Source organism: Coniophora puteana, assembly GCF_000271625.1.
Source record: "Coniophora puteana RWD-64-598 SS2 unplaced genomic scaffold CONPUscaffold_7, whole genome shotgun sequence".
Classification (NCBI taxonomy): domain Eukaryota; kingdom Fungi; phylum Basidiomycota; class Agaricomycetes; order Boletales; family Coniophoraceae; genus Coniophora; species Coniophora puteana.
In genome coordinates, this window is record NW_006913059.1 from 1,272,369 (window position 1) to 1,289,773 (window position 17,405).

The 17,405-nt window shown below is 52.1% G+C and overlaps 6 protein-coding genes across 6 annotated transcripts; 5 read left to right on the top strand and 1 right to left on the bottom strand.

Annotated features, from left to right (window-relative positions):
• Nucleotides 1-1,066: 1,066 nt before the first annotated feature.
• Nucleotides 1,067-2,333, top strand: CONPUDRAFT_125336 (mitochondrial carrier; the record flags this gene model as incomplete). The annotated part of the gene is made up of 6 exons (XM_007771279.1): nucleotides 1,067-1,144; nucleotides 1,203-1,271; nucleotides 1,336-1,534; nucleotides 1,611-1,832; nucleotides 1,898-2,053; nucleotides 2,107-2,333. 6 exons carry the CDS (start codon nucleotides 1,067-1,069, stop codon nucleotides 2,331-2,333), a joined length of 951 nt encoding a protein of 316 aa, XP_007769469.1.
• A 580-nt stretch (nucleotides 2,334-2,913) lies between these two features.
• Nucleotides 2,914-4,410, top strand: CONPUDRAFT_137704 (FSH1-domain-containing protein). Its single transcript, XM_007771280.1, has 9 exons — nucleotides 2,914-3,021; nucleotides 3,075-3,108; nucleotides 3,165-3,207; nucleotides 3,277-3,500; nucleotides 3,558-3,574; nucleotides 3,639-3,675; nucleotides 3,731-3,792; nucleotides 3,850-4,034; nucleotides 4,088-4,410. Exons 1-9 carry the CDS (start codon nucleotides 2,978-2,980, stop codon nucleotides 4,258-4,260), a joined length of 819 nt encoding a protein of 272 aa, XP_007769470.1. The 5' UTR covers nucleotides 2,914-2,977; the 3' UTR covers nucleotides 4,261-4,410.
• A 143-nt stretch (nucleotides 4,411-4,553) lies between these two features.
• On the top strand, nucleotides 4,554-10,544 carry CONPUDRAFT_105583 (cysteine proteinase). Its single transcript, XM_007771281.1, has 27 exons — nucleotides 4,554-4,638; nucleotides 4,691-4,916; nucleotides 5,009-5,093; nucleotides 5,145-5,373; nucleotides 5,443-5,551; nucleotides 5,731-5,834; nucleotides 5,889-5,926; nucleotides 5,986-6,006; nucleotides 6,086-6,127; nucleotides 6,188-6,243; nucleotides 6,337-6,420; nucleotides 6,475-6,579; nucleotides 6,651-6,750; nucleotides 6,806-6,852; nucleotides 6,903-7,159; nucleotides 7,210-7,416; nucleotides 7,481-7,743; nucleotides 7,801-7,877; nucleotides 7,934-8,081; nucleotides 8,139-8,231; nucleotides 8,283-8,742; nucleotides 8,802-9,375; nucleotides 9,439-9,660; nucleotides 9,720-9,957; nucleotides 10,015-10,127; nucleotides 10,182-10,222; nucleotides 10,295-10,544. Exons 1-21 carry the CDS (start codon nucleotides 4,609-4,611, stop codon nucleotides 8,560-8,562), a joined length of 2,601 nt encoding a protein of 866 aa, XP_007769471.1. The 5' UTR covers nucleotides 4,554-4,608; the 3' UTR covers nucleotides 8,563-8,742; nucleotides 8,802-9,375; nucleotides 9,439-9,660; nucleotides 9,720-9,957; nucleotides 10,015-10,127; nucleotides 10,182-10,222; nucleotides 10,295-10,544.
• A 1,059-nt stretch (nucleotides 10,545-11,603) lies between these two features.
• CONPUDRAFT_154569 (uncharacterized protein) lies at nucleotides 11,604-12,755 on the top strand (the record flags this gene model as incomplete). The annotated part of the gene is made up of 3 exons (XM_007771282.1): nucleotides 11,604-11,689; nucleotides 11,744-11,966; nucleotides 12,024-12,755. 3 exons carry the CDS (start codon nucleotides 11,604-11,606, stop codon nucleotides 12,753-12,755), a joined length of 1,041 nt encoding a protein of 346 aa, XP_007769472.1.
• Nucleotides 12,756-13,438: 683 nt separating this feature from the next.
• On the top strand, nucleotides 13,439-15,791 carry CONPUDRAFT_82739 (uncharacterized protein). The gene is made up of 10 exons (XM_007771283.1): nucleotides 13,439-13,614; nucleotides 13,670-13,794; nucleotides 13,857-13,908; nucleotides 13,967-14,242; nucleotides 14,320-14,451; nucleotides 14,507-14,680; nucleotides 14,738-14,940; nucleotides 14,999-15,227; nucleotides 15,303-15,416; nucleotides 15,481-15,791. Exons 1-10 carry the CDS (start codon nucleotides 13,493-13,495, stop codon nucleotides 15,572-15,574), a joined length of 1,521 nt encoding a protein of 506 aa, XP_007769473.1. The 5' UTR covers nucleotides 13,439-13,492; the 3' UTR covers nucleotides 15,575-15,791.
• Nucleotides 15,792-16,028: 237 nt separating this feature from the next.
• CONPUDRAFT_90727 (cytochrome P450) lies at nucleotides 16,029-17,400 on the bottom strand (the record flags this gene model as incomplete). The annotated part of the gene is made up of 8 exons (XM_007771284.1): nucleotides 16,029-16,143; nucleotides 16,201-16,329; nucleotides 16,386-16,500; nucleotides 16,605-16,704; nucleotides 16,776-16,880; nucleotides 16,936-17,185; nucleotides 17,242-17,297; nucleotides 17,374-17,400. 8 exons carry the CDS (start codon nucleotides 17,398-17,400, stop codon nucleotides 16,029-16,031), a joined length of 897 nt encoding a protein of 298 aa, XP_007769474.1.
• Nucleotides 17,401-17,405: the final 5 nt, after the last annotated feature.

A 17,405-nucleotide genomic window follows, 5' to 3' on the forward strand; every position in this document is an offset into this window, starting at 1 on the left:
TGGCCTATGCTGCACAGGCAGCCCATATGTGGCCGATATGCCGTTTCAACACATGCGGGCAGTATGCGCCCTCAATTGGAATCAACTTGGCAGGCATCGCACAGTGAACTCGTCGCACTCATATGGTTAGGATATCGGATTACATGCACTGGACAGAATTGCCTCGAGCGATATCCTCATCGTTTTGTCACAAATTAACCCCACTTTGCTCCAATACCTGGGCGAACTCAGCCGCTTCGCTTGGGCCTGAGTTCGGCACTTCCGAGTGTCTCATGAACTTGATTGCATCATATCTCCACAGTGTTGTTCTCATGTGTCACCCACAGAGATTCTGTATCTCACGCGCTTTTGGCCGCAAACTTAGTTGCCATTTTTGCGTCACCCGCCCGTGTAGACTGCCGAGGGGTCTTTACAAGTCCGAGTGGCTCTTTGCAAGTCCGAGTCAGCAGAGGAGGCTTCGTGGGGATCATATGATTAAGTTTCGGAAGCACAGCCCATGACGCAGCTGATTGAACCCGGAACATGCGTTTACGCACACCAACGTGCACTTACAGACCGAGGTGGCCCGAAGAGCCAACATCTGCACGAGAAGCGTCGACGAGCTTATATCTGGGCTTAAACCCGCCTTCAAGCTTGGCGGAATAAGAGCGGATGCGGGGGAAAGCCCAAGGCCACCAACACCAGCCCACCACGCACGCGGGGCGCCCCAGAGCCAGGCAGCGAGGCGATGGGTCCGGTCCAAGAGAGACAGCGATCGGGCGTAATGCGGCAACTGCCGAACGCGGAACGAGACGTCTTCGTTCATTTCACATGCTAAGGCCGCTCCGCAATCTCTCGTCAGGGGCCAACTGAAGCGTGATTCATGGCGACACGAAAGGAGGTCGAGCGGGGCTCCTTCATTCATCTTGGGCGGGCTCTTGCTGGTCGCTTAGTTTCATACCTTTTGTTTCCCATCTACCACGACGTAGGCGCGCGCAGCAACACCAATTTCTGATCCCTCATCTCGCACACGACGCGCAACGGACTTCCATAACTCTTTGATTCCATCTAGCAAAGTACTTTTACGATGTCCAAGGCAGACAAGAAACCAGTCGGATTTGCAACGCACATCACCGCCGGGGGCATGGCTGGCGCGATGGAGGCGGTATGTCCTCTACCCATACACTTGAGCACTATGCCAACGTCGCCTTCGACTCTTTCAGCTCTGCTGCCAACCTCTCGACACCATCAAGGTCCGAATGCAACTCTCCAAGTCAGGCATGGCTCCAGGGGTGAGTCTGCCATATCGCGTGCCTCGTGCAACCGTGACGAACCTAACGAACGACCTCCCTGCAGACGAAGCCTAGAGGCTTCCTCGCAACTGGAGCCATGATCATGCGGCGCGAAACGCCGCTCGCGCTGTACAAGGGTCTTGGCGCTGTGCTCTCTGGCATCGTGCCCAAGATGGCGATACGGTTCGCATCGTTTGAGACGTACAAGGGCTGGCTGGCGGACAAGGAGACCGGTAAGACGAGTATCGGGAACATTTTCATCTGTGCGTCATTCATCCAGTGCTCTTTCTTCTGAACATTCTTTCGCTGATTTGGCGCTCTTGGCATTCACGTTGACAGCTGGTCTTGCTGCGGGTACGACTGAGGCGGTGGCCGTCGTGTGTCCCATGGAGGTGGTGAAAATTCGCCTGCAAGCACAGCAACACTCCCTTGCCGATCCTCTTGAGGCGCCAAGATATCGCAACGCTGGTCATGCCGTATACACCATCCTTCGCGAGGAGGGATTTCTAACGCTCTATCGCGGTGTCTCCCTGACCGCCCTTCGGCAAGCAACGAATCAGGGTGAGTGCTGTTGCCGTTGGGGAACGTGAAGAGGTGGAGCGCTGAGGCTGACTTGGCGTGCTTAGGTGCGAACTTTACTGCGTACCAGGAGCTCAAGAAGTTGGCGCACAAATATCAGCCCGACAGAACTGAGCTTCCGTCGTATCAAGTTATGATGATCGGTCTCATATCCGGGGCGATGGGTCCGTTCTCCAATGCGCCCATCGACACTATTAAAACGCGTAAGTCGTAATCTCCGCCTCAGTGTGATACCATCTCTTACATTTGATAACAGGCTTGCAGAAGGCACCTGCACAGCCCGGGAAGACAGCGTTCCAGCGCATATCAGCTATCGGGGCGGAAATGTGGAGGCAGGAGGGCGTGCGGTCGTTCTACAAGGGTATCACGCCGAGAGTGCTGCGTGTCGCTCCTGGCCAGGCCATCGTGTTCGCCGTGTACGAGCGCGTGCGGACGATCATCGAGCGCATCAACGTCGACGATAACGACACATACTCGGAGTAAGTGTTCCCCGCCACCCGTTCCGAGAGGCTGCCGTTCTCCGCTTCGTGCACTGGGACCTTCGAGGCGTTGTGGTGGACATAAACCACGGATCTCGTCACCATTATCTATTCAATATCAAATCATCTACACTGTTTCTTGCAATAGATACCATTGCATGTATCATTACATTTTTGCCTAGTTAACGCAAGCCAGTTTCTTATCAGCATAGCCCCACAAGAACGACAGAAAGAGTGACCACACCTGATATGCCCGCGGACTACATGCACGGACTGCATGAGGCATTACAAGACGCAATAAAGACAGTCAACCCACATTGACCCGATAGCTTGTCTCAATCCAATATGAGCACAACAAGGTCACAAAGACCTGGACAGTCAAAGGTTTTTAGGCTTCAAGGTTTATGAAGCTGGGAACGCGGGAGAAGGGAGGAACAAGGTAGACGCGCGGCCGGCGCGTGTCGCGATCGCAGAATGCCCCAACCAATCGTTCCAGTTGCAGCTGGATTACTTAATGGAGGTGGTATCACACAGAGACTTTTCGCCCCAATTTTACCCCATCCTCTTCCTCCTGCCCTTCCCTAGAGGTTCTCTCTTGTATCCTATCATCAACTAGTCACCCCTTAGACTCGACGCTTCAATCTAGAAATGACTACACAGGCGGCACCCTGCAAGGTCCTTATGCTCCATGGGTACGTGACACGCGTTGACGAATGTCCTCAATCTTATGGAGTATCTTGGCTAGGTTCTCCCAGAACGCTAGTATCTTTGGAAAACGCGTACGTCCACATCTCCAATCGTTTTAATTGACATAAAAACCGACGACCCTGCCCAGCTCGCTGCGCTCAGGAAGTCCCTTGGCCCAAACATTGAGCTAGGTACGTCTGTCTCGCACTGCAGCACGCTGCGCACACGTACACATGGACTGACATCACCCCCCATGTCAGTGTTTGTCAATGCGCCCATTGCTCTCCGCAGAATAGACCTGGCTGGTTCCGCGTCTGAGCCATCCCTCGACGCGGTCGGCGCATCCGAGGCGAACCCCGACAGCACAGACGAGAAGGACGCTCCCCGCGCATGGTGGCGCGCTGATAGAGCAAGGCAAACGGCGAAGGGTCTCGAGGACACGCTGATATACATACGGGAGATTCTGAGAAAGGATCGGTTTGACGTGAGCCCTTCGTTTCGTGTTCGTGGTAGAGGGAAGTCTGACAGGGTGCTGTATTAGGGTGTTTTCGGGTTTAGGTACGCATGGCATACATGAGGGTGGGCGCCAAGTAGCTGATGGTGGAATGGTGGGGTCGTGCAGTCAGGGTGCTGGGTTTGCTCCTCTTCTTGCAGCACTGGTGAGCATGTCGACTATTGTGGGCGAATGACCACTCCTAACTTATCGCCCACCAGCTTGAGAGACCACATGTCTACCCCCCGTTCCTGGTCGATGGCCTGCCTCCTCATCCTCCATTGTGTGTATCTTCATGGCAGCATATTTCACGCAGTGTACTGACTGTCTACGTATACAGCAAATTTTGCATTTCGGTCGCAGGCTTCAAAGCTCCCGGTGAACTAAGCCAGAAGATATACAGCCAGATGTATACGACGCCAACGCTACTCGTGATGGGGAAGAACGACATCATTGTTGTTGAAGAGCGCTCAAAGATGCTTATGGAAGTTGCTGAGAACATAAGGGTTGAGCAACACGATGGTGGTAAGCGAGTTCTGATATCTCGGCGTACGAAAAGGTGCCAACGTGATTTTCAGGTCACTTTGTCCCGTCAAAGGTCAACTGGCGCGTTTTCTTGAAGGGGTGGATGGAGAACCCACAAGGCAGAGTCCCTTCACCCTCCGCAATCACTATGACCAATGCTGAGCCGGAGCCTGCAACTAGGGGACGGCGTCGCAGGTCCAGCTTGAAGCGCGCTGCGAACCTTTAGAACTTGGCCTGCTGCTATGTTTTGAGTTAGGACGCTGGAGCGCGACGTCATGAGGGAGGATGGTTATAGGTCTGGTATAGTACTGTATTCTTAATCGTTACTATATATCATGTGGACATCGCGATGACATTTGAATATCTTTATAAAACTATATCCTCTGCACGCTATTGGAGGGATCGTGGACGACTCGTTGGCTTGAAAATTGTTGTTGGACCGCCAGCCGGACAGGGGATAAATAGCCCAATTTAGCAAGGCGATACACGGTGGCAATGAGTCCGCCCACCTGTTGTCCTGAATAGATGGTTCACACCAAGCGTTTCTTGGCTGATCGACGTCGGTGGTCGAGCCATGGCCTCGAAATCAGTCGACGACATCGAGGCAAGTTCTGTCAAGCCCCGAGACTCCGCGGACTCACTTGTCCGTCCACCAGGCTTCCTTGGCGAAAGCTGCCCAGGCCGAGCTTCGCTCAGACTGGGACCAAGCATTCAATCTCTACGCCCGCGCCGCCGACCGCGCCATACACCTCTCAAGAGACACCACAGATGACCAGGCACGTGCGCGTTTACGCCAGTCTGCCCGACGAGCCCTCGACCGTGCGGAGAAGATCAAGCGGGCGCGCCCCGTAGCGCCGCTCCCCGCCGACCCATTCTCACCTCGTGCGTGCGGTTTCTTATTCGGTAGCACAACATCTCGTGAATTCTGGGTTTGACCACATCGAACTTCCTTCATTTGACTTTGTTACTTGCAGAACAACAAGCAGCCGTTCTTGCTCGCGGGGCTGTCGTCAATGGAGTTCGGATGCCTCTGTGGACGGACCCCGCACCGCCTCTGCAGTCGGTGTTGTGCTACTGCTGATTATGACGTGTTCGTTGACGCATGGCTAGGGACCGCGATGCGCACGTGTCGCTTGCTCCTGAGCAGATGGCCCGCGGCGCGACTTGGAAACGCCCCTCTGAGTTTCTGACCGACTACACAACGGCGAGCACCAGCGGCTCTGGTGGGGACGAGGATGCGCCCGACCCGAGAGGCGTTCGTCAGAGCGTCGTCAACGACTGCTCAGTCTGCGCCTCAGTGGCCGTATGCGTCGACTATCAACGCCGATTTAAGTCTACCGTAGGTGTCTCGTGCATTTAATCACTCTTCTTGCTCGTTGTATGCACCGACGCTGTGGTTTGTTCTCAGCTTCTCGTTGGGTCACTTCACCCCCAAGATGCTTCGGGGCTTCCGATCCGATCAGCGAGTGGCGAGTACGCCCTTCGCGCCTTTCTTAACGGCGCATATCGCCGAGTAAGTCGTTGATCGCTTCAGAGGGATTGACAATTGAATTGCTCGACTATCGACTCGTGCTGCCCCTCTATCGCCGTTCGAATCGTTGGCCTTCCTTGACAGATAGGTGCGTCATTGGCTTCTCGATTGAGACGTAGTATCGTGGTTGATTTTCTTGGCGTCACTTCCCCGTTCGTGCACAAGTCCTGAATGATCGTGTACCGGTCGATTCAGAGGGATGTCTCCTGGGCGTGTCGCTTACACACCGACATTGTCGTGTCCTATGGCCGGCTCTGGTTGAGAAAGCAGTAAGTCTTGTTAACGCTTTGCTGTGATGCGACTGGAATCAGACAATGCTCTAGTATATGAAGATAACTGGTGGATACGACTTTCCGGGATCGTGCGTCTTGAACCTGCCATGGTCGGACATACTCATTGATTTTATCATAAACGTTTCAGAAACTCGGGGGTGGATCTTCAGTAAGTATCTGAGAGCATCGTTAATTTGCTTCTTTCCTCCATTTCGGCCACGGAATTAATGTTCTTTCCCAAATTATAGTGTTCTTACAGGATGGATTCCAGAGCATCTCGAGATAAAGAGGTCAGTCTGTCCCTTTCGACCGCTGCTTTTGCTTGGCGTAACGAACTTACCGTGAAACAGCTCTTCATTCGAGTGGGAGCGAACTTGGAGGAGACTACGCAAGGGGTTCACGGAAGGTACGCCGAATTTTGTAGATCAAACCAATCTTGCATCCAATCCCTGACGGTATCCAAACCTTTGGCACCATTCTACACATGATATGAACGAAGGTCACTGTGTTATCACCGTCGGTACTACACGAGATGCTGTGCCAGACCCGCGTTTCCTGCCAGCCCACGCATATGCAGTTATCGGTATGCATCCATTTATACGATGTCTAGCAGTCATTCGCATACAACAGTCCCTAGACCTATCCGAGAGCGGTGACTCGCGACGATGTACCCTGCTCGACTCTCGGGTTGCTGAAGAGGATGAGAAGAGACTGGATCCTGACGACTATCTCAGTCATTGCCGTGAGTTCAAAATGCCACTCTCTAGACGTACGCAACGGCATTCTTACACCATGATTCTGGGGAATATGCAGAGGTTTACGAACTTGAGTGGGAGGAGGTCTGCAACATATTTGGGAGTGTGCATATAAGCTGGGATCCAGCTCTATTCAGCCAGAGCCTCGCATTTCACGGGTAAATTATGCCTCTTCCACCACTTAGAATAGTCACTTATATGCTATTCCCCAAGGGCGTGGCATGCAACCTCGGCTACGGGCGGAAGACAGTCAAGCACACGTAATTTCCTCCTTCTCCAGAGCCATACATCCGCTTGACGCTTGTGATAGATAGAACTCGCCACCTTCTGCTGCAGTGTGGCCCGTCGCATGATACGCGGCATAGGCCCTGCCTATCGGAAAGTCGAAGCTCATCATCATGCTCATCAAGCTCGAGCCGGGAGAATGATGGGGGCAGCGACGAGGTGTGGGTGCTCTTGACGCGACATTTGCGGAATACGCGGAAGCACGGGGGCTATATTGCGCTGAATACCCAGAGTCAGGATGCTGGAGTCGGACCAGGCGATCTCTCGCGAATAGCATCCAAGGTGAGTGTCCAGTATGTATGGTGTGTTGCTTTGCTTCATGGATAACACAGGGGACGTACACGGATAGCTCGCATCTACTTGTGCGCACCCGCGTTGGGGTGCAGTCGAACGTGCTATCTCTGCTAGCCTGTTTTGATGAACCGGACAATCCGGTGGACAATTTGAAGGCGGAGGATGTAGGGTTCACTATCACAGCCTACGCCCGTTTCTCTCTGTCATGGGATACGCGTGCAGCCCCGCCAGCCCACACGTCAAAGGTACGTCATTCTTGTTGTTTTCCGTGAAGAGTGAGCTCGCTCGCTTATCCACTAAACCTACTAGATCGACGGCATTTTCTCCAGCAAGAACGCCGGCGGCAACCCGTCATGCCCAACATATATGCTCAATCCTCAGTACTATCTACGCTTGCACCCTACCTCATCTACCTCGCCATCATCAACTCGTCCTGCTAGGCTGGTACCGACTGCTTCGCAGTCTCGAGTGAAAGCTCCGGAGGGCCACCGTGTCACAATTACAGCATATGGCTCGAGAGAAATGCCCCTGAACCTCGTGCTCGTATGGTCGCAAGGCGAGCGCGTCATTGAGTGCGTCGTGGCTGATATGTTGGGGTGCGACGTAGGACTGATACTTTACGCTTATAGGCTTTCGCGTAAAGAGATTGTGGCGAACTCGGGTGCGTACGTGTACGGTTCTGCTCGTATCTCGACGTCTCTACCTAGTACGTGCGAATCTCCACGGCTAGTCATCGAAATTGACAAGAAATACGCTGCGTAGCTGGCAGTTATACACTGGTTTTGTCTGCGTTTGACGCCAGTCAGATGGGCGATTTCAGCATCCAGATCGAGAGTGAGGCACGCTTTGATTGCGCTCCGATCGCGCAGGAGGGTGCTGGCATGTACAACAGGATCGTCAGAGGCGAATGGTAGGTTACATTGTGTCTTTGAGCTTTTGGATCGATTGGCTGATCAGATCTTCGCAGGAGTTCCAAAACTGCAGCAGGAGGCCCTAGCAATGGAAAGTACGCAGATAACCCAGTGTACGAGATACGCATGCCAATAGCATCGCAGTTTGGGTAGGTACTGGACAGCACGTTGCTTCTTTGATGGCTAATAATAAATTACAGAGCACGCCTACATTTTGTTACACCCTCCCCATCATCATCTCTCAACGTCTCGATCTTCTCTTCACCGCGTTTGGCGTCAGATGAATGCGTTGCGACATCAGGACCGTACTCGGACGCCATATCTGGGGTCGACATACCCCCGATCTCGCTTGCTGCCGGTCGATACTACATGGTCCCGAGCACGTACAACGGCGGTCTGCAAGGGAAGTTCAAGATCGTCGTCTACCACTCAAGTGCAGGCGTGGCTGTGTCCCTCCGCGAGGGCCGGGCTCAAGATTAGGTTAATAAGATATTTCGGCCGCCTCTGAACGGAGCGGTGGAGTGGTAGCGTATTTGTTGAAGCGGAGAGACGGGTCGGTGAAGAGGAACTCGTTCACCCGCTTCAGGGTCGCACGAGAGGGGTTCGCAGAAGGGCGGCTGGCGATGATCCACTGAAGCCGGGTCTTTACGATTGATTTATCTGTGTACATCCTTGAGATATACTCACAGGACGACCAATATACTTGTGTGTGTACGTACCTAGGCGTTGTACCCCAGGTTCGGGGCGGAAGTCGCCGTTCTCATCGAAGTACATGGCCAGGGTCGTGAGGGCAATTCCGACGGACTCGTCCTTGCCCGAGTCGCACGAGATGCAGACGATGCGATCATTGACGAGTTGGGCGTGAACGAAGGACATCGCCTGAGGAAGGGCGATTTGTAGGAGATGGATATTGCCGCGCTTGCCTGCGGGAATGTTGATTACTTTCCGAGGAGGGTTTGATGTCTGATCCTGATTGAAGTTTGTGGAGGACGTCGGATCGCTTGCGACAGGATCGTATGCAGAGGTAAGCTGCAGGTAAGAAACTCTTCCACTGTTCTTGATGTCAATGGGAACCTGGCATGAAAGAGGACACGGTAGGTCCTGATTTGCACATAGCAGGATCCGTTCCCTCACATGCTTAACCGGACTCGGTAGCAGCTTCCAAGTGCCGGTACCGACAGGGAGCGGCCCAGAAACAGCGTTGACTAAATTAAGCACTGTGTTCTGAAGTTCGGCGCGGGAGCATCTAAGGATAGCCGATTGGTTTTTCCAAAATATCTCGGGGGTAAGACCCTGTTTGAGAAAACACGTAAGGTGAGAAGGGCGCGGTGAATTGAACTTCGACGAGAGAACTACCATTCCCCAAAGTTCGTGGTCGTCACCAGAGCCTTGCACGTAGGAGAAGCCGCCATATCTCCTCTCCACTCCATCGAAGACTTGTTTCGATGCCGATACGCATACGATAGGGTATGATCCTTTGGCCTTAATGGAAGGCGCCTGCGGAAAAGAAGTAGTGGATGGCGTGACCCACACCGGCCGTAGAGAAGCTGTGAGCTGTGGAATCTCATACGAAGACGTCTAGGCTTTCTGTTAGAACAATCATAATCCATTGGGGTCCGATGAAAGTCCGGACGAACAGCAAGATCATGCGCCCAAGAGTCCAGTAGCTCCGATATCTGAGTGTGCTCTTGGGCTGAGACAACACCGGGAGGGGTGTACAATTTGGTGTTCCATATTGTTGGATCATGGAAGCGAGCCACATCTGGATATCGCAGCGATACGGCTCGGTTTATTACCGCACACCAGATCGGTACAGTCTTAGACAATGCATCTGGCATGCGCTTGCCCGCACGGGTTGAATCCACGAGAAGCATGCTTGTGAAAGCGGGATAGGTAGGTGATAGGTGGTAGATGGCAACATGAACACCTCACCCCTTGTGGTCCTCGATAAACGTAAGGAGATGAATGTTTGGGCGCCGAAGATTGAACGACCAATTTCGAGTATGGCCATCAGTAGATTTGAAATAAGCGCTTTGAGTTGAGGCCTGTTTTATTGGTTAAGGACCAGGAAAGAACGCGAAAGCAGGAAATCTTGTTACAAGTTTCGGGTCGACATACCAGGCGCCACACCGAAGGTTTGCTACATAATTTGATTGATAAGGGACCGTTACGTTGGCACGTAGGCGTAAGGCGGTGAAATCAGTTTACTTACGAACACAAGGTAAATCGTTGTACGTCTCGGCGACTTGTTCCATGAAATTGGCATCATAAGCGATTGAATGGATGCGATTATAGAGGTCTTGCGATTCTCTCCGTATTTCTGCTAAAACGTCGCTATCCTCCACGTATTGATCGGACAGCTTCATAGCCTGACCCAGCCCTTGACACGGGTTTACGTTCTGACCTGGATGACGGCAAGCCTGAGGGACGATCGGATGCAGGGGCACGCGGATGCTCCGTTCCCGGTCTTCCGTGAGTGACTCCGCCCTTTGGAAGCAGAAGAGGGGTGATTTAGCCTCGGAATTCCCAGTTGGATGGGGTTGGATGTTTTTGCGGGTTGGCCGTGTATAAAAGAAGAAACAGGAGAGGTGAACTTCAGAGAACGCCCAGGATGGAATCAAAGTCTCACGATCCACGAGTCACGCTATCATTGGCCCCGCTTGAGGACAACGCAACGAGTGAACGCTACTCTTGACCCTTATTACCACTTACGTGACCTCCCGACCTATGTTCAGCTTAGTGTTAATCTCACTGAGTAATTGTGTCCTCGGTAATTTGGCAAGTACCCACCGATAATATCCATGTGATGTCAGTCCCTTTGACCATTTCGAGACTGCGGGTACCGTTGACAGATACTTATAGAATGGATGTCACTGGGTGAGACCAGCCCCATAGGCAGTAGCCTCCACACCCGTCCCTCGGTATCACTTCGCGTTCTGGGACACCAGGTTCGCTTGAGCTAAGCCCCTACACTGTCTCACATCTTCCTCTTCTACTACCACGTTCCACACCCATGAAACTCAGCGACCTCCCATTCGACGTGCTCTGCAGCATTGTCGCTGAAACAGACATCTATGGTGTCGTCTCTTTACGACAGGTATCACAGTCGCTCTTCTTCGACGTCATATAGCGTATCGCTGATACCGGCTTCACTGAAGGTATCGCGACGTCTGCGAGATATAACCTATGAAAGCGCTCTATGGAGGAGTATCTACGCAGCCTCCTATCTTCCACGGCCGCACCGATTGCCCCCCTTTCAGCCGAGGCAACTGATCGAGCGGGCTCTGGTGAAGACCGCCCGCGCGTCTCGCAATATATTCGCCAAACCCCCTGTTGCATCCAGCTTCAGCATCCCTGTTGGAAGAGGCAATACGTTTCAACTTCTCCGAGGCCGGTACCTGATTTCATCTTCGCATACTGAAGTCCGATGCCGCGATCTCAGCCGCACGGATTGTTCATGGCCTGCTGGTGATGACTCAATATGCATCTATGCTGTCACTCATGGTTTCTCCGTGAACCACATGCAGTGCGCAGAAGTAACGGACCACGAAGGAAACCGCCATGCATTCGTGACTATCAACGAACAACGAGGCAGTAATTCACGCATGTAAGCGACCTTGGCCTTGCCTGCTCGCCATAGCGAAACTTACTATGATTGTAGAGTTGTGCTCAACACAAACGTCGATGAGGAGCTTGACGTCCCCAAATTCCCCCAGCTTTTTGAACACTCTCATTCCATCCCTCCGGACTCTTCTTACCGCACAGAGCTTGTCGTAGGACCGAATCACTTATTCCTTTTTGCAGGGACAGACAGGTCCAACGGCTTGCTCTTGACCTTCGATGCATATTGCTCTCTTGTTGTAACGGAGATCATCGATGACACCGTGAGTATCACTTTGTCCTCGTTTCTTAAACGAGAGTTGCGTACTCAAACGGCGTAGATTGTCGAGGGCACCACATTTGGCATAGCACGTCATGCTCTCTCCAAAACCCACCTGATTGTCCTTCGACCATACACTGTAGACGAGGATAACATTTCAACACTCTCTACAAGTACACGCCTCGAGGCGTATCCGCTTTCAGGCATCGGGCGATCGACACAGCCTGTTCGGCTGAGCCAATTGCAAGTACACAAGCCCGGGGACCTACCTTCAGCCATTCTATGTCCCGTGTCCGTCTTACGCGACTCGGTGATTGATAGCTGCACGGGCGCTACAGAGATTGTTCTTCATGGCTGCTATTCTCGAGCGTCGAACGAGCGCCAGTGGAGCCCTGAATACGTAGTCGCTCGCGTGCAAATCCCTCCGACATCTTCGGATAAGAAGATCTGCGCTCAGATACAGAAACTAGACGACTTTACCTACCGAGCATACATTCCCCTGATATTCCAACCATCTTTCAACGGGTCCTCTCGCGGTGTCTACTCGACAGCAGGCGGTCTGCCAGTCCTGGGTGCCTACGAGATCGTGTACGACGAAACGACGCAGCGGGCTTCGTGCAGGCACACCCCGAAGCTGCTACAGACTCGACCTGGAGCAGAGCTGAGGTGCTTCGATAGCTATACAGGGCGGACGTGCTACAGCTACTCGAAGTACGAGATGGTGTATGGGCCAAAGCGGGAGTTTCAGAGCGCCTCGTTTGTCAACATGATGGAGGTGGTGGACTTTTCTTGATTTCATAGATCGCACGATGAAGATGTCAGTTACCGTTATCATAACCCATATCGAGTTTCCTATGTTCCACTGCATTTTTGCCCTGTAGCTATATGATCAACGTCCTCAAAATGTATCCGTATTTGAATGTACCTTGAATGTTTCGATCTTCTTCGCGTTAGTCTGCTAGTGACTAGGAGTTGTTATCGAGTCAGGGGCTCTGTTCTAAGTTTGGGATCGGCGGCTGCCGAGCTTCATCTTTTCACCGCCGTTGCGCGCAGTGGCGTAATCGCCGTCGCGGTAAGCCCTTGTCTCACTAACTTGGATTTGCGCTGATCAGTGATCCCGCGTATGTGCATTTCCCTCGCTCCCCTAGTCACTAGTCATTCTTCGCGCGCGCGACTGGCGATATGTTCAGGTAAGACCATTTGAATCTGATGTTGACCCAGCCAGTCTAGTGCGAGAAGGCGTTCAGCTACATGATCCATAGGACGTGGTCGACGATGATCCTGATGTTTCGTAAGATTGTGGGGTGCCACTTCAACGTTAACGCCACTGCTGACAGGGGGAGATTGTGAGAAGGGCCCTATTCAAATAGCGTGTGACCGTCACTGACTTACATGTGACCCAACCTCAGCGTCTACCAGCTTAGACAGTCTCTGAAACTCTGATAAAGTGCCGCCATGAGTACCTCCCTATATACCCCTCTACCCAGTACAGAACCCGGCACCAGATTGTCCATCGACTGCGACCTCGCTATGGCTGATAATTTAAGACCCGATTCCCTTACAAAGTCCCCTGTTGACGACGAGGATGGCCAACGCGGAGAGCTCGGTCGACCGAAGAATGGGAGGATGACTCTGACACGGCTTCGTGCCAGGTAGGCTCGCTGCAGAGGGCTATGTTGTTGTGTACTTATTGCTCTTTGGTTCCAGTTATCATGGAGCGCTCATATTCAACCTCGCATCCTTCTTGATACCAGCTGTATATAGCACGCTTTCGAAGATGTGGGTGGCCAACATTGATGCATCGCTAGTATCCACGACGGACGCATACACCTGTAAGTACAGTCAGGCATAATACTTTATGGCTGATGCGGTCCCTTATGAATCAACTTCGAAGACTTCTCTTGTGTTGTAGAGGTTTTGAATGAAGGTCTTCCCCGTGCAGCATGGTGCGCTATCCAGAATCACGAACAACTCTTTATCGTAACATCTCCTCCTGCTATATAGGTCCACCATCGGAAGTGGAGACACGACCCGCGATTCCTCGACTCAACTTCTAGACAGGCTGTCTCTGACTTACACGCTGATTTCGGTACAGTCGTGCCTTGGAACACTTCTGTCCATCATATTCCTCTTTGGCGCCCCCGGATTCGCCGCTTCTTACGTTCCTGGAAAGACACGCGCTACATCTGTCGTGTACCTTCGAATCCTAGCATTCGATTCATTGGCAAGCACACTCAATACGGCAGTGAGCTTGGGGACGCGCGCTTTGGATAAGCCCGAGTATGTACCTTACTGTTGTTATCCTATGTTCTGTGCGAAAGATGATTGATGTAACCTCCTTCCCTTCCTCGTTCAAGTGTCCCGCTCTTGATGTCTACAGTGCAGACTTTGATCCAGATCTTCCTGGAACTTGCATTGGTATCAACGGTTCATGTGAAGGGATTCACACCAACCATTCATACTGTTGCCATTATCAAGCTCGTTTGCGAGTACGCCAATTCTATATCCCACTGACCAATTTGCTTGTTAATCAACTGCCCGTAGTCTCGCAGGCGCTGTCGCTGGCCTAGTCTACTTCTTGTACCTCGTCAGGACAACAAGCACCCGGAACGGCATTGACACACGTGGTTTGAAATGGTTCAACCGACATTCACTAATGAGGCTCGTACGTCCCGGGAGGTGGACGTTCACGGAGAGTGCGGTCAGGAACGCGATATAGTAAGTCTATTGAGTCCCTCGAACTCTCGATAAATTGACATTCAATCGGATTTGGAGTCTATGGCAGATTCATGGTGTTGTTTCGATGGGTCAGGCATACGCGACCGCCTGGGGCGTCTTCAACACGATTAGATGGGGATTAATCATGGTCCCCGTCAATGCACTCGAGGCGACATCGAACGCGTTTGTAGGTCATCGATGGGGTATATATCAGCACGCGAGATCACTGCCTTCACCGGCGTCATGGTCTGATATCAGGTGTACGTCCGCCAGTCTTCCCGAACTGATCTCCACTCACGACCGCTTTTTCACGGACAGTCATAACCGCACCAGCACGCCGCTCGGTTGCGATAGCGCTCCTCGTTGAAGTTCCCATGTGTATAGCTCTCTCGATCCACGGAGCAGGGCCATTTGCAAAGTACCTGTCTAATTCGGACGAGGTGGCAGATATTACGGCAATGATGTGGAGAAGCATCGATTGGTGTTATATCTGCTACGCCGTCTCAACACAACTAGCAACGATTTTGTTGGCGACTCAGACCAAGTGGTTCGTTCACTCCCAATTTTCCGTCGTTGCGTGGTGAAATGCTTACCTGTTACCTTTGAACGCACGTTAACGCAGGTATCTATGCCAAAGTCTTGTTGCCAACATATTCTATTGCCTCCCATGGGCCATCGCACTGCCGCTCATTGGGATAACACCAGATACGGCGTGGAATTATCAGAAATGGGTCTTGTGAGTTCCGTCTTGATGAATGATTTTCGGTTTTATCTGATATTAGTTCGTGTTTCCTCCATAGTGGTGGAAGTCTCGTTGTCAGCCTTGGAATCATCATTGTTGTGGATAGTATCTGGGTAATTCGGCTGCGTGGATGGAAAGTACGAGGATCTTGAACATATCACCTAGGTGAGGGTCACTTAACGTCGTTGACACCGCCATCATAGGCCAGCTTGCGACTAGAACTACTCCGTAGATAGGATGTCGAGTTCAAGGATTCAGTCTCATGCAAGTGGTGTCTTAGTGTATCTCTGTAACGTGATGACACAGTGCTTTTGAAATACCTGATATTACTGGTAGTAGATTGGTTCCAGCGAGAATTCTACAGTGCATTATGACTAAGATCTAGTATTATTCTTGAAGTGTATGTACAAGCGTAAAATCATCAAAGTAAGCGAGTACCCTGTGATAGCTTTGCGCAAAGTTCTAGTAGTATACAATCTATGTGTATCAATATCTTGCAGAAGCCTTTCACTTAGTGGTCGCCATGGTTTCCCTAATCTCTTCAACGCTTCGCCTCGGTTCAACCTTGACTTTAAATGGATGCGCATGGCGGACTATGCCATCGTCTCACGCGTTTGAGTCGATTGGCTGCGACGGATCCTGCGAGATGCGGAATGACCAGAAGAGCAATGACATTGTCACGAAAAGCGAGCGGCTGGCAACGTACTGACCCGGGCATACTCTGTGTGGATAACGACGATAAATGTGAGTGGTCTGGAGAGGGAGAGTGCGAACGTACCGTCTGCCAAAGCCGTAGGTGAAAAACCGGATCTCGTTCTGGGGCCTCATTTGGCCTTGGTCGTTGAGCCAGCGCTGGGGGTTGAACGTCTCAGGATCGGGGAAGACTTCAGTGTCGCGAGAGATGCCCCTGTGGATTGCAAATCAGGGATTAAAAGGCCGAGGAACGGGAGACAAGGGACGCACCAATTGTTCCCGATAATTGTCGCACCCGCTGGGATATGGTATCCGTTCCAGACGAAGTTAGCGAAGGCTTGATGGTAGAGACATATGGGTAGAATTGGCCGCCAACGCAGAGCCTCTGAATAAACGCGTCGAGCTGAGGTAGCCTGTTCATGTCGTCGGGTGTGGGCACTTCAATCGCACCATTGAGAGTGTGTTGTATCGTAAAAGCGTTAAACTCACTTTGACCACCAAAAACGCCGTCAATCTCAGCCAAAACCTTTTCCTGCTCTTCAGGGAAAAGTGCGGCAGCCATGACAATTGTATACATCCCGACAGAGGTCTGCGGCTCGTGCGTTAGTACAGTAGAGACCCTGTCTCGAGAAGAGCGACTTACCGTGTCCGAACCAGCACCGTACAAGGCCCTGCCAAGTATGCGAGTGTCTCCTCGTCTAGCCCGTGCGAGTCGGGGTTCTCAACGAGATAACGCACAAACGAGGGCAGATCCGATCCCTCCTCCTTCGGGGCGGCATCAGAGCCGGCCGACAAGATGCGCGTGTCTCTAAAGACTTACCACAGACCGACGGGTTGCATCTACTTGTCCCAGGTGCACCTCCAACTCCTCTTTGCGGTACCGTTTGATTTCGGGTGCATATCCAGGAACATAGCGCAGCCATGGCAGACGTCCTACTAGATAGGCTCCGGGCTTCAGCATGCCCAGGAAGCGGTCCGCAATTTTGTGGATGGCAACAATAGCGGGGTCTTCAAATGACGATGGAGCGGGTTTGCCATATGTTATCTGCAAGACTACAGAAGCTGCGTACCTGGAGAGGTAGATCAGCGAGAGTAAATGGAAATCCAAAGACGTTTTTCTGCTTACAAGTCTGCATGATGCTGATGGAGGTCGGGGCGTTGGAGGACATTCAGAACGTACTTCTTGGCGGCATGGCATGAATGAGATTTTTGGTGTTCACCTTATCGACGCGAAGTTTAGTGACTGATCTAGAATCACCTTTGTTCCGTAGAAGTGCGCTGTCATGCATT

Coding starts and splice junctions, on each gene's coding strand:
- CONPUDRAFT_82739 (XM_007771283.1), top strand. CDS start 13,493: ATGGCTGATAATTTAAGACCCGATTCCCTTACAAAGTCCCCTGTTGAC. Junction 14,452..14,506: donor ATTATCAAGCTCGTTTGCGA/GTACGCCAATTC, acceptor AACTGCCCGTAG/TCTCGCAGGCGCTGTCGCTG. Junction 15,417..15,480: donor AATTATCAGAAATGGGTCTT/GTGAGTTCCGTC, acceptor TTTCCTCCATAG/TGGTGGAAGTCTCGTTGTCA.
- CONPUDRAFT_105583 (XM_007771281.1), top strand. CDS start 4,609: ATGGCCTCGAAATCAGTCGACGACATCGAG. Junction 5,094..5,144: donor GACCCCGCACCGCCTCTGCA/GTCGGTGTTGTG, acceptor ACGCATGGCTAG/GGACCGCGATGCGCACGTGT. Junction 8,082..8,138: donor AGGATCGTCAGAGGCGAATG/GTAGGTTACATT, acceptor AGATCTTCGCAG/GAGTTCCAAAACTGCAGCAG.
- CONPUDRAFT_137704 (XM_007771280.1), top strand. CDS start 2,978: ATGACTACACAGGCGGCACCCTGCAAGGTCCTTATGCTCCATGG. Junction 3,109..3,164: donor CTAGTATCTTTGGAAAACGC/GTACGTCCACAT, acceptor GACCCTGCCCAG/CTCGCTGCGCTCAGGAAGTC. Junction 4,035..4,087: donor GGTTGAGCAACACGATGGTG/GTAAGCGAGTTC, acceptor CGTGATTTTCAG/GTCACTTTGTCCCGTCAAAG.